The sequence below is a fragment of the Brienomyrus brachyistius genome, chromosome 2, assembly GCF_023856365.1.
Source record: "Brienomyrus brachyistius isolate T26 chromosome 2, BBRACH_0.4, whole genome shotgun sequence".
NCBI lineage: Eukaryota > Metazoa > Chordata > Actinopteri > Osteoglossiformes > Mormyridae > Brienomyrus > Brienomyrus brachyistius.
In genome coordinates, this window is record NC_064534.1 from 17,759,201 (window position 1) to 17,772,314 (window position 13,114).

The window sequence follows — 13,114 nt, forward strand, 5'->3', positions numbered from 1 at the left end:
TGGCTGAAGCTGCAGTGTCCAGGTTTCCCCCCAAAGCCCTGACCAACACTGAGCTCTAATAAGAACAGATGAGTGAATCCAACTAAGGGGAAAAAATTCACATGGCCAGGATGCAGACCTCATCGTGCGCCTTAGGAATGCACAGGGTGACACCTGGGAAGGTGGGGTGGGCCAGGGTAACAGACCTGCCTGCCATTACAAGATGCAATCAACATGCTATCGACACTCAAAATAACTATGCTTTTCTGTTTGTTTGCAGCTACTTTTCATGATGGAAAAGACAGGAATCCTGTCCTTCCTTATGCAATTCCCATGTAATGAATCGAAGCCCAAGTAGCCAACACTACAGAGATAGTGATGTCGGAGAGCTATAACCCCTTGCCACCTTGCTGGAGAGACTATTGCAGGAAGGACAATTTTGTAACAGGATCCGCAAAAACTGCGCATGCTTGTTGCGCTCCAATTTGAGAACAAACTGACTGTCTGGGAATTCACAGTCTACTTCTCCCGTTTCCTCTCCTCTGCTGTATATGCATATCCAGGTCCTAAAAATGGGGATTGACGACACTGCCACTACATTCAGCTGGTCAGAACAAAATGGATGGTCCAGCTGCCACTGGCCCTCCACCCCCTTTTAGCACATTCATACTGGTGAGTGCAAGGTGCTCGCGCACTTGGATCAGTGCTGCCATCTGTTGGAACATATCTGGAATTTCTGGTCCTTGGCTGAAAAACAGTTGTGGCTTTTACATTTTAAAAAGAAACAGTTAAAAATTGCAGTAAAAAATTAAAACCAGGGAGAAAAGTGTGAGGCGTGAAAAATCAGCAGCAGCAAAGCAGAATGTATGTCCTCCTTTCCTCAGTGTCAGCAGACTGGCTTGTTTACCAGTGCTGATATATACAGTGGACCAATCATTACTTACAGCTACTGATATGATGTGGGTTCCACCTCCCATTGTGCTATTGGGGACTGTTCTCAGATCAGGCTGGCACCCAATATCCATACCATTTCTGTCCTACTGCGTAACAGAAGGAACTGTGCATGATTAGCCTGTACAGCAGCTCCAATCTAAGACATATCTCTTCTCTGCAGTTTCAGTCAGCTACAGAGCCTCTTACCAGCACCATATAGCCAGCTTTACTTAATGTCCAGGCGCTTTGTAACAAGGCATTTTTAATGAATGATTTTATTAGTGGTTTTTAACCAAAACATGGTTGATCAGAACTGCAGCCTAACAACCCCAATTCAATCAGTACTCCCAAATTATAGTTTTCAAATTGGAGATTTCAATTGTTTTGAATATCTCTGTACTGTGCTTAAAGCAACACCACAGGTAGCACTTGCTGTTGCCTATAGGCTTCCTAACTACTCTGCCACTTTTATGGATGACTTATCAGTTACTGTCTAACATCTCCACTGAATTTGACTGCTTGGCCATTGCTGGTGATTTCAATATCCATACTGACAATGCTAGTGATAGAGTTGACAAAGAACTGTTTGCAGTGTTCGACTTGTTTGACATGCTACAGCATGTAAGCTCATTCTCGTGGGCATGCGCCGGACTTGGTCATTACGGAGGGCATTAAGATTCATACCATTAATGACAAGGATTTGGCTGTGTCTATCCACTTCTGTGTTTCCTTTGAAATACCAGATTGTCAGGTTATTCAGACCAGATCTATTCATGTGAAAAGCTGCATGAAGGAGGACACTGTTTATGGATGCAGTTAATGAAGTCACCTCATCTAAATGCTGATTCTGTAGAGGATCTTCTGAGGTAATTTAACACTAAAATTCCACATGTAATTGATGCATTAGACCCTGTAAAGGTTACAGCAACTGCGGGTTTATCACAAAAGCACAAATGCAGGAAAGCAGAATGTAAGTGAGGAAAAAGTCAAATCCAGATACATTATGACGACTATAAAGAGAAACTTTTTAACTTTGAAGTCAGCAAGGCTAGAGAATCTTTTTTCTCTCGCATCATTAATCATAACATCAACACCCCCCCCCCCCCCCCCCGCACTCTATTCAGTATAGCTGTCAAGCTTACCGATCACAGAAGCAGGCACCTCCTGAATTCTTCTCAGCATAAGGGTGCAATGAATTTACAAAATTAGACTAGTAATAATTTCTAATAACCTAAACTGCGTCTTTGATTCACCCATCAGAATAAGTACGATTACTCTATAAAAATTTAATGAAATCAATGACACAACTCCAGAGAACCTGTTGCTAAACTTAAAATCCTCCATTTGCTCACTAAGTGTTTCACCCACAACATTTTTAAAAGACGTTCTTAGCTGTGTGAAACATTACTTATGAAAAAACACTTTACACTTTACTCACGGGGATTTTCCAGTCATTGAAGGCCACAATCATTAAACCCTTCCTTAAAAACTCCATACAACATAATTATAGGCCGATTTCAAATCTTCCTTTCTTTGGAACGAAAATTGAATTAGCTGTTTTCAATCAACTAACAATGTACTTAAACATGAATGGCTGTTTTCACAGACTACAGTCAAGCTTCTGCCCTCACCATAGCACAGAGGCCGCGCTCATCAAAGGTTTGAACAAAATTGATTCAGGCCTGTTATCAGACCTAATTTTGTTATATCTAAGTGCAGCATTTTATACAAATCCACCACAAAATACTCCTGAATAGGCTAGTGACTTGGGTGGGCCTCAATGGAAATGTCTTGATCTGATTCTGAACATACCTAGAGGGCAGTTGTTGTGGAGTTCCACAAGGATCTATCCTGGGCCCCCTCTTATTCAGCAAAATAATAAAATGGATTATCTTAGTCATGCAGTTGACACGCAGATATACCTGGCTCTGTCATCCGATTATTTTGGCCCCATCGATTCCCTATGCCTGTCCTTTGTGCAAGTTCATTCCTGGATGCAGCACAATTTCCTTCAGCTCATTATAAAGAAAACTGAAGCTTTGGGAAGAGCGAGGAGCAACTTGATGAAGATCTCTGTTTCAATAACCATATGAAGGACATAACGAAATCCTCCTTTCATCAACTTGAGAATATAATGTCCAAGCATGACCATGAAAAACGTATTCATGCCTTCATCTCCAGCAGCTTGGATTACTGAAATGCTGTCTTTCATGGACTTCCCAAAAAAATCCATGAGACAACTCCAGCTAATCCAAAATGCTGCCACTAGATTGTTAACTAGGACAAAGAAGAGCAAACACATTACTCCTGTCCATCACCCCTTACAATGGTTTCCAGTTACCTGCGGAATCCACTTCCAGGTGCTGCTTCTTGTTTACAAGGCACTCAGTGGTCTCAGCCCAGTTTACATCACAGACCTTCTGAATAAATATGGACCTAACCAGCTGCTGAGTTCATTAGGAGCCGGTCAGCTAATGGTGCCAAGAGTGGAAAATCGGCAAGGCCAAATGTGATTCAGCTATTGTGCCACTCATAACTGGAACAGACACCTTGAGGAGGTTAGAAACGCACCAAGAATTGCCACCTTCAAAACCAGGCTCAAACCATTTTTGTTCCATAGTGCCTTTGATTAGCTGTTAATCAATGTTTTTGCTTCTCCTTTTATTTTTTATGTTAGTGTCTTCTGTTTTCAATTTCAACTACTTTTGTTATAGTTGTCTTGTTTCTTTAATTTTCCTTTTAAGGATTGCTGTTATTCGATTGTATTTTATGTAAAGCACTCTGAATGATGTCTGTCTTTGAAGATGTGCTATATAAATACATTTGCCTTGCCTTGCCCAGTTCAAAGATTGTTGAAGTTGGTCTTCCTGTCTAAATGGGGACCGTCCATTTATTTCTATGGGAAAAACCCTAATCCCAATCACGACATCCTTAACCTCTACCCAGCCCTAACCTTAACCAACCAAAATACAAGAGTTTTAGCATTTTTACCTTTTTGATCACATTCACAGATTTTTTATAAAACTGAGGTTTTCCAAATGGGGACCTGAAGAAGTGTCCACAAAGTAAGGAAGTTTCAGGTTTTACCGCACTTTGGGGACATTTTGGTCCCCAAATGTGATCTATGCAAACCCTCACACTCAGATTTCTATGGGCATCACCCCTTATCCCAGCTATGACAGCCTTAACCCCCACCCAGCCCTAACCCTAAATACCCAAGAAAAAATACAGGATGTTTGGCATTTTTAGTTTTTTGATTGCACTCAGATTTTTTATAAAATTCAAGGTCAATTGTATGACATGCAGGCAATGTGTGTGTGTGTGTGTGTGTCTATGTGAGTGGGGGGGGACGACATATATTACATTGTGGGGACTAAACCCTCACATTTTGATAAAAATCTGTTGTTTTGACCTTGGTTTTCATGCCATTACAGGCATACCTGGCATATTGTAGGGACAGTGCATGGTCAGAAAGAAAGTACCAATTTGTACCTTTGAGGGTACAATTACTTGTCACTGGGGCTGTACCCTCAAGTGTCTGCCAGTTGTACCCTACCTGTAAATAAATGTACCTTTTAGTCTAATTTAAGGTACAGAAATGGACTGTGATGAACATTATTCTTGTTTGTACCTTGGGGAACAAATTTGTACCAGGGCTGCACCCTTTTTCTGATACTGTGGGTGGAACGTTGAAATTTATTCATACTCCAAGCTTCTTGAATCCCATCTGCACCTGTCAAAAAAAGGTTCTTGGCACTAGGCATAAACGGAGATAAGCAACAGCATTCCAGAATTATGACGTCAACATGGCCTTCCCGGTTCACTTAAAATGTAACATACTGACACATACACATGAAGAAGTTAGTGTGTGGATTTTGTGTGTGCGTTATTGTTGAGGAACACTCAAATGCCACGTACAACTTGCATTTATATCAGATCCTGAAAAATGCCATATGAATGTGTATGGGCTCATAGAATTTCATAGAATTTTATTGCCAACCTGTATCTGAATAATATACCGGTATAAATGCAACAAACAGAAAAGGTTCAACTTCCAATCACTTATCTTGGTCAGAGGGGGCTGGAAACTACCCCAGGCAGCATAAAACACAATGCTGGGGTCTTGAATGGGATTACAGTCCATATAAATGCACAATCATACAATAAATCATGCAATTTAAAAACAATAATAAGTCTAACGATGCACATACCACAAATTGCTCTCCTTTGACTCATATACAGGTAAGAATGAAGCTTGGAGTCAGAGTGTAGGGTCAATCCAGCATCCAGGGAAATGTTTTGGGGGTTAAGGACCTTGCCCAGTGGTCCAATGGTGATGTAACTTATCTGCTTAAAATCATAATTTGGCTGTAAAATTAATGGTGTCTGTCATAGACATCGACACGTCCGATCACTTAGGGCTATAACACCGAGTATTTTAAGCTTAGCCCCGAGTATTTTAGCTCTGATGCCAATCTTCCTTCAAATAAATAAATTAATAAAAAGTCAAGCCCCAGGTAAACTTGACTTAGCCCTTGATCTTTTCAATACTTAGAAATACCCCTGGTGTCTGTGGTGTTTAACGCTGTATAATCGTCGAACATATAGTGATAAAAAGACAACTTGAAGAAAATTGCTGAATTGATGCTGAAAATACATAGCATAGCTTTAGATTCAACTGTAGTCTACTAACAAGACAAAACTACATTCAGTACATCCGTATAATATTTACAATGTGTGTTCTGAATGGAAAATTATTTAGCGACAAAATATTGAAATGAAATAATCCTTAGCGATCCACAAATCAATTCTGTATATCAAAACCGTCGAGATTAAAATCACTAATTCAGGTAAAGATAATTGATTTTAAAAATGAACACAGTTATAAAATCAGATACACAGTCACTCTCTTAGCGAGGTAACTAGATCTCACGTGTAACATCAACATATGTATAAACATATGTAGAAATCACCATTATAGCAATAAACCACCATTTATTATGCGTTACTACACTTGGACATCGTGATCTAGCCGGTACATCTGTTATTTTATGTTGGCTGTATTTGATCTTATGTATCATATACACCTTGTCGTTATAAACAGCATATACAAATAATGTCCATATGAACGCAGCACAGATTTTTCTGCAAAATAGTGTGAAATGTTGTAAACGAATGGCAATATTTCTGTCACGCTAGCTTGAGGGTTAACTTGCTCGCATACGATTGGGCTACCATGAGTTAGCAGCCAATTGTTGCCGAAAAATGGGCGTGGATCATGACGCCAGCACACTCTGACATGTTCGAATCAGCGGCAGCCAGCTTGCTTCATCCAACCAATCCGTGCCCTCCAACGAGCTACTGTCTGGCCAATAAAGTGCATCCACGATAGGAAAGCTAAGAACGATATATAGAGACGACGCCGAATTGCAGTTCATTTGGTTTGTAGAAAAGGTCAGTTTAGTGTTTTGTGGGGTTTTTTTTTTGCTTATACGCGTGCGTGAAGCATATTTTGACATTTTAAGGTATGTATATGCTTTAAGACTAACATTCTTGGAATTCTTTAAAATACGAAACCATTATGTCTGTATGATTTGGTGTTGTTTTGGGTGGGATTAGTTTCCAGTCATGTATGCTCATAGTGAATTTTATGTGTAGTAAGTCTATTTATGTCTATCTACGAGAAATGTCAAGCTGACCTTAAGAGTAAAGATGTTGATTTTATTTAATATTATTTGTCTATGAAAAGACTATCTGTTGTATCTGCGGTGAACATTTTAAGAGGAGTTAGAGAGTGGCACATTGATGAAATACAATAAAATAATAGTGACGGGTAGCTGAATTACCTCAAGTAAAAACATTCGTGTACTATAAGCATCATATGATATATTAGAGTTAATTTTGAGCTATTTCGATGTCACTCGCCGATCACTAATTACCTGTCGTTGCTTTAACATTACCTATCGATTACCCTATAAATTAATTCAGATATTCATATAGTAAGTTGTCCGTCGGGCAAGGTCCACTTTCAGTGATTTTGTTTTTCGTAAATTAGAAAGGGAGGCAGCTACATTTGAGTTGAAAGCTTATGTATAAGCGCCGGTGGCTTCTGATCCGCAAGCTATTCTGTTAGCTGACAGGATGATGCTCTGACATGAAGGATGTCAAGCTCTCCGTTATTCGCCCCTTATCTTGTACGCGTTCATTTGTACCGTCTCATATTCGCTGGTCCAGTTCCCCGGAACCTTCTGGAAGCTTCGTTAGTCTGCCATCTCGAGCCGGTGACGCGTGTTCCTCTTCCGGTCTGCATGCTAATCGGTGGGAAAAGCGCACACTCTTTGTGCATGTCAGCCTGTTACTGGTCGTCTCGTGTATAAATTAGTGAAAAGCTGATGGTGACACTGAATGTCCTCCATTTTGGAACTCCCGCTCCCAGCAGGGCACGTGACTGAGCCGCACTTGAAGGATGAAGATAGCTTGTGTGCTCCTCCTGATCACCGGCGCCGTGTTCGCCGCCGACGACGATGACAAGAGAGAGAATGTGGGGACAGTGGTCGGAATCGACCTGGGCACAACGTACTCCTGGTGAGCATTGCATCATTGTTAAATGCAGTTCTGTGTAGTGAGATGAACTGCATTTGAAATTTCAGGGATGGTTACTTGAGCTTCTATTTTCTTTAAAGATTATAAGTTTTTAATAGATTAATTTATATGCTAATTTTATTTCCCCTTCAGTGTTGGTGTCTTCAAGAACGGTCGTGTGGAAATCATAGCCAATGACCAGGGTAACCGTATCACACCATCCTATGTGGCCTTCACTTCTGAGGGTGAACGTCTCATTGGGGACGCTGCCAAAAACCAGTTGACATCCAACCCTGAAAACACTGTGTTTGATGCTAAAAGGCTAATTGGGCGCACATGGAATGATCCGTCTGTGCAGCAGGATATCAAGTATCTGCCTTTTAAGGTTAGTCACCAAACCAGTGAATTTGTACACTTCTGCTTTTGTTGGTCCTATAATAACCCAGTGATGTGCTGGACTGCACAATTGTAATATTAAATCCTCTTTAATATGTATTTAGGTTATTGAGAAGAAAAGCAAGCCCCATATTCAAGTTGATATTGGTGGCCAAATGAAGACCTTTGCTCCAGAAGAGATCTCTGCCATGGTACTCACAAAGATGAAGGAGACTGCTGAGGCCTACTTAGGAAAAAAGGTATGAATCTGTATCCAGTGCTTGCATATTTGCTAATGAATATAAACCCAGATGTGCATATTGAGTTTGAGATCCTAATTGAATTTCTTTCCCCTAGGTTACTCATGCTGTAGTTACTGTTCCTGCCTACTTCAATGATGCTCAGCGCCAGGCCACCAAGGATGCTGGCATTATCGCTGGACTGAATGTGATGAGGATTATCAATGAGCCGTAAGCTTGTCAATGTTTTTTGGCTTTCACAATGGATAGGCGGAGCTTTAATCTGCTGCCTTTACTTCTTTCCTGTTTGGAGTGGAGAACTAGTCTGACTTGTCTGTCTCCTGCAGAACTGCTGCTGCTATTGCCTATGGTCTGGACAAGAAAGATGGAGAGAAGAACATCCTGGTCTTTGACCTTGGCGGTGGTACCTTTGACGTGTCTCTGCTCACCATTGACAATGGTGTCTTTGAGGTTGTGGCTACCAATGGTGACACTCATCTGGGCGGCGAAGACTTTGACCAGCGTGTCATGGAGCATTTCATAAAGCTGTACAAGAAGAAAACTGGCAAAGACGTGCGCAAGGACAATCGTGCTGTGCAGAAGCTTCGTCGTGAGGTTGAGAAGGCCAAACGTGCACTCTCAGCTCAGCACCAGGCTCGTATTGAGATTGAGTCCTTCTTTGAAGGTGAAGATTTCTCAGAGACGCTCACTCGTGCAAAGTTTGAGGAACTGAATATGGTAAGTTCTTATTTTTTTTATTATATCATTCACCACAAGTTAAAATCATTGCAGACTTTCACTTTTCAACCATGGTACTCACATCTTTGCGTCCCCCTCCCTCCCTTAGGATCTCTTCCGCTCCACCATGAAGCCTGTGCAGAAAGTCTTGGAGGATTCTGACCTGAAGAAGTCTGACATTGATGAAATTGTGTTGGTGGGTGGCTCAACTCGTATCCCCAAGATTCAACAGTTGGTGAAAGAATTCTTCGGTGGAAAGGAGCCGTCTCGGGGCATCAACCCTGATGAAGCTGTAGCTTATGGTGCGGCTGTGCAGGCTGGAGTGCTCTCTGGAGAAGAAGACACTGGTAAGTACAGTTGGTTTTAAACTGATGCTGAAAACCCTCACTTTCTAGATAAGTTGCAATTTTCTGTCTGGTGTGATTACAACTGCAGTGCAACTTTTTCATCTTAGGTGACCTGGTTCTGCTGGATGTTTGCCCTCTGACTCTTGGCATTGAGACTGTGGGAGGTGTTATGACTAAGCTGATCCCAAGAAACACAGTGGTGCCCACCAAGAAGTCCCAGATCTTTTCCACTGCCTCTGACAACCAGCCAACTGTTACAATTAAGGTCTATGAAGGTATGTCTTCCTATTTGTTACTATGGCTTTTTTTTTGCTGTACATGGGAAAATGGTTGTCAATTTTAAATGACCCTTACTCTCGCTTCAGTTGCAGTAATTTTTCTTGGCCATTCATGGGTCTTTAATGTCCCCCTTCCTCTTACAGGTGAGCGTCCCCTGACCAAAGACAATCATCTCCTGGGTACCTTTGACCTAACAGGAATCCCTCCCGCACCCCGTGGTGTCCCTCAAATCGAGGTAACATTTGAGATTGATGTCAATGGTATCTTGCGCGTCACTGCTGAGGACAAGGGAACCGGCAACAAGAACAAGATCACAATCACCAATGATCAGAACCGCCTCACGCCCGAGGACATTGAACGGATGGTGAATGATGCTGAGCGTTTTGCCGACGAAGACAAGAAACTCAAAGAGCGCATTGACTCCCGCAACGAGCTAGAGAGCTACGCCTACTCGCTGAAGAACCAAGTGGGTGATAAGGAGAAGCTGGGTGGCAAGCTGTCTCCGGAAGACAAGGAGACCATAGAGAAAGCGGTAGAGGAGAAGATCGAGTGGCTCGAGTCTCACCAAGATTCTGACACTGAAGAGTTTCAAGCAAAGAAGAAGGAGCTGGAGGAGGTGGTACAGCCCATTGTGAGCAAGCTGTATGGCAGTGCAGGTGGCCCACCACCTGAGGGAGGATACGATGAGCAGTCTGAAAAGGAGGAGTTGTAATATCGCTTCACCACTGATTGCCAGGCTTCTTGATCCTCCTGAGGTCTTGCTTTAGTGGTCGCCGGTGTAAATACTGGAATAAAATGAACTGTGACAGAGGGAAGTGGGGATAACACCAAACCCCAAATCTTCAAGAAAGACTGAAGGAAGGGAAAAACTAAATGAATGTTTGTATTCTTCACTGAAAGTGGAGATTTAAGTTGGCCTTGATTCAGGCTTACTTCTGCTGTTCTCAGGCAGTTTAGGGGGGTGTATTGTCTTTTTTCGGGGGGGAGGGATGGGGTGGGATTTAGAGCGAATGACAGGATAATGGGCAAATGCTGTTCAATATTAAATGTTCAAAGTTATTTATTTGATCTGGTCATTCTTGGCAATTGGCAGGAACCTGTCAAAGGGTTTCGCGGTAGAAATAAATGTTTGATAAAAAAACACCCTGACTTGACATTTGTTGTGGTGATGGATGTCAGTGGTAACGCAATATCCAATAGCATTGGTTAATGTGTAATGCAATGCACTCCACCTACCCCACATTGTACACTGAATCATAACATTCCCATTTTTATATTAATAAAGGTTGAAAACATACAAAAGCCTCCTTGACATCTCGTACCTTCATCTTTGTAGTTGCTACTTATCAGACTTTAATGGTAGTTTAGAGCCTGCAAGTGACTATTACCATGTTTACTACATAGAAATATTTGGGGTGGAATGGAAGCCACAGCTTTTCATTACAGTGCCTGTAAATGTGAATCTTTTGTAAGGAATTGGTATGTAATCCTGGGATTCCCTTCATGTTTGGAAGGAAAGGCCTTTCTTGGGCAAATGCATATGCAAATATACTACTACATTGCTATTGGGCAGGCCTGGGCAAGTATTTCCTGTAGAGCTTCAAATCTGACCATCTCAGCAGCAGCCATTTCCAATACTTTCAAGTCCCAAAAATAGCTTTGTGGGCTTGGTACGTATACGTCCCACCTTATGCATATTGATTTCAGGAAGGTGGATGACTGCTAATCGGGTGTCAGCTTTTCCTGTAATCCAAAGGTTTAAATGTCATAGCTGGCAGAGTGGTGTCACTGTTGGGCTGTTAAGACTCGGTTCCTCCAACTGATAGAACAGGCTGACCCTAAATAAAACCGAGTTATATCTTAACATTGTAATGCATACATAAATATTGCAATTAGAAGGTTTCCAATTGTGAAAAGGGATAAGAACCAACATTCCATCCTCAACCACATATTAATAAAAAGCCAATACACTGGAAAATTTAATGAAATGGTGAAATAAATAAGCGTGCAATAGTTGCAGCGTCTACACACACGCATTGACGCTCCACTGCAGAGCCTACACGCACATTAAGCAATTTGAAAACACCAATTTGCTTAACTATACATTTCTGGATGGCAAGAAGAAACGAAACCTGCACAATATAGGATGAGCATAACTTCACACACCAAGAAAGCTGGTTCAAGCCCTCTGCTCTGGGCGTGCATACTACCCAGGCCGTTACTTTTTCAGCATATAGCTGACTTGTTTAACATATATGCTTGACATACATTCTTTATTATTTTACCCACCTTGTTGAGTTTTATGCAATGATGTCTTTTTTAGAACACCTCTAGTATTTAAAGATGAACCATGGTTTTTACAGTGGAAAAAAACTGAGTAAATGCAAGAAAACATGTTTCACTATCGTTCCTGGTTTCCCCAGTCATGGTGTCACAGACTGCAATGGGCTGGCCCCCCATCCTGGGTTGTTCCCTGCCTTTTGCCTGTAGCCTCCAGGATAGGCTCCTGACCCCCTGCGACCCCAAATAGGATAAGCTTGGTTTCAGAAAATAGATGGAAGGATGGATAGTGTCACTGAATCTGTGAATTTCTTCTACCGTGTTTCCCCAAAAAATAAGACAGAGTCTTATATTATTCTTTGTTCCAAAATATACGTTAGGGCTTATTTGCAGGGCATGTCTTATTTTCCCATGTACAGCAAACTATACAGTATATTTACCGGTATTCATAAAAAAATCCACATTTATTCAAATACAGACATCATGTCATCTTCTAACCACATCTTTCCATGTAAACAATCTAACGGTACATTTATTCATGAACATAAATCTACTGTGTATACATTTATTCAAATATAATCATCATGTCCTCTTTTGGAACACCATTGTAAATCTCCAAGCTCCAAATTCCCTCCTGAATATCTCGCAACTCAATTTCCTTTACAACCAGAATTTCCTTTCTTTTTGCGCTCATCTTTTCTGGAGGTCAAAATATTATTTCCTGTTTACATATAATCACATCTCATTCTAGTTACCGTACAATCCATGGGATAGTGACTAGGGCTTATTTTTGGAGTAGGACTTATATTACGAGCATCCTGAAAAATCATGCTAGGGCTTATTTTCAGGGGAAACAAGGTATGTACATTATTACATATCCTTAACTGCAGGGTGGATCCCTACAAAATACTCCTGCTGAATGTTGTTCTGTTGCTACTCTTTTGTTTGCCTCTATTGTAGAGAGTATGAATGGCTTTTGCACAAGAAAGGACACTCATTTTGCACCATAGCACTCCCTAATTGTCCCGGCCATATGACACGTATGTTAAGTACTTGCTGAAATGACTGGCAGGGATTAAGAGAAGAAAGCTGTCATTGTTTTTCCATGTCTCACTTAGTTTCTCACAACACAGTGCACACATCTTACGAAATACACTTTTTATTGCCCAATTGCTGTACTTATAAAAAGTGTTGAGGAAACAGTTCTGGTGGAGGATAAGTGAGGTTTAAATTTTTAAGCTTTTTCCAGTTATAGAGTAATGATTTCTATTACATAGCTAGTATTTTTGGTTTCTCCACATGAAGCAGATGAATTACATCAAAACTGAATTTTTTCAGCTTACTTCAGTTTTCAGCTTGAAA

General features: G+C 41.1%; 1 protein-coding gene across 3 annotated transcripts; it reads left to right on the plus strand.

Annotated features, from left to right (window-relative positions):
- The first annotated feature begins 6,287 nt into the window (after positions 1 to 6,287).
- LOC125716993 (endoplasmic reticulum chaperone BiP) lies at positions 6,288 to 10,774 on the plus strand. 3 transcript variants are annotated; one of them, XM_048989893.1, is made up of 9 exons: positions 6,288 to 6,437; positions 7,349 to 7,497; positions 7,648 to 7,879; positions 7,995 to 8,129; positions 8,227 to 8,339; positions 8,456 to 8,846; positions 8,956 to 9,193; positions 9,301 to 9,468; positions 9,616 to 10,774. In XM_048989893.1, the coding sequence occupies exons 2-9, from the start codon at positions 7,379 to 7,381 to the stop codon at positions 10,182 to 10,184; spliced, it is 1,965 nt and encodes a 654-aa protein (XP_048845850.1). In that variant the 5' UTR covers positions 6,288 to 6,437; positions 7,349 to 7,378; the 3' UTR covers positions 10,185 to 10,774. The 3 variants fall into 3 exon arrangements, with proteins under 3 accessions (XP_048845850.1, XP_048845859.1, XP_048845867.1); XM_048989902.1 differs by having other exon boundaries at positions 6,291 to 6,437; positions 7,352 to 7,497; XM_048989910.1 differs by having other exon boundaries at positions 6,348 to 6,366.
- Positions 10,775 to 13,114: the final 2,340 nt, after the last annotated feature.

Bases quoted from the DNA above. Each gene is read 5' to 3' on its own strand.
- LOC125716993 (XM_048989893.1), top strand. From the start codon at position 7,379: ATGAAGATAGCTTGTGTGCTCCTCCTGATCACCGGCGCCGTGTTCGCC. The intron at 8,130-8,226 runs GTATGAATCTGT...TCTTTCCCCTAG, and splicing joins AGGCCTACTTAGGAAAAAAG to GTTACTCATGCTGTAGTTAC. The intron at 9,469-9,615 runs GTATGTCTTCCT...TTCCTCTTACAG, and splicing joins TACAATTAAGGTCTATGAAG to GTGAGCGTCCCCTGACCAAA.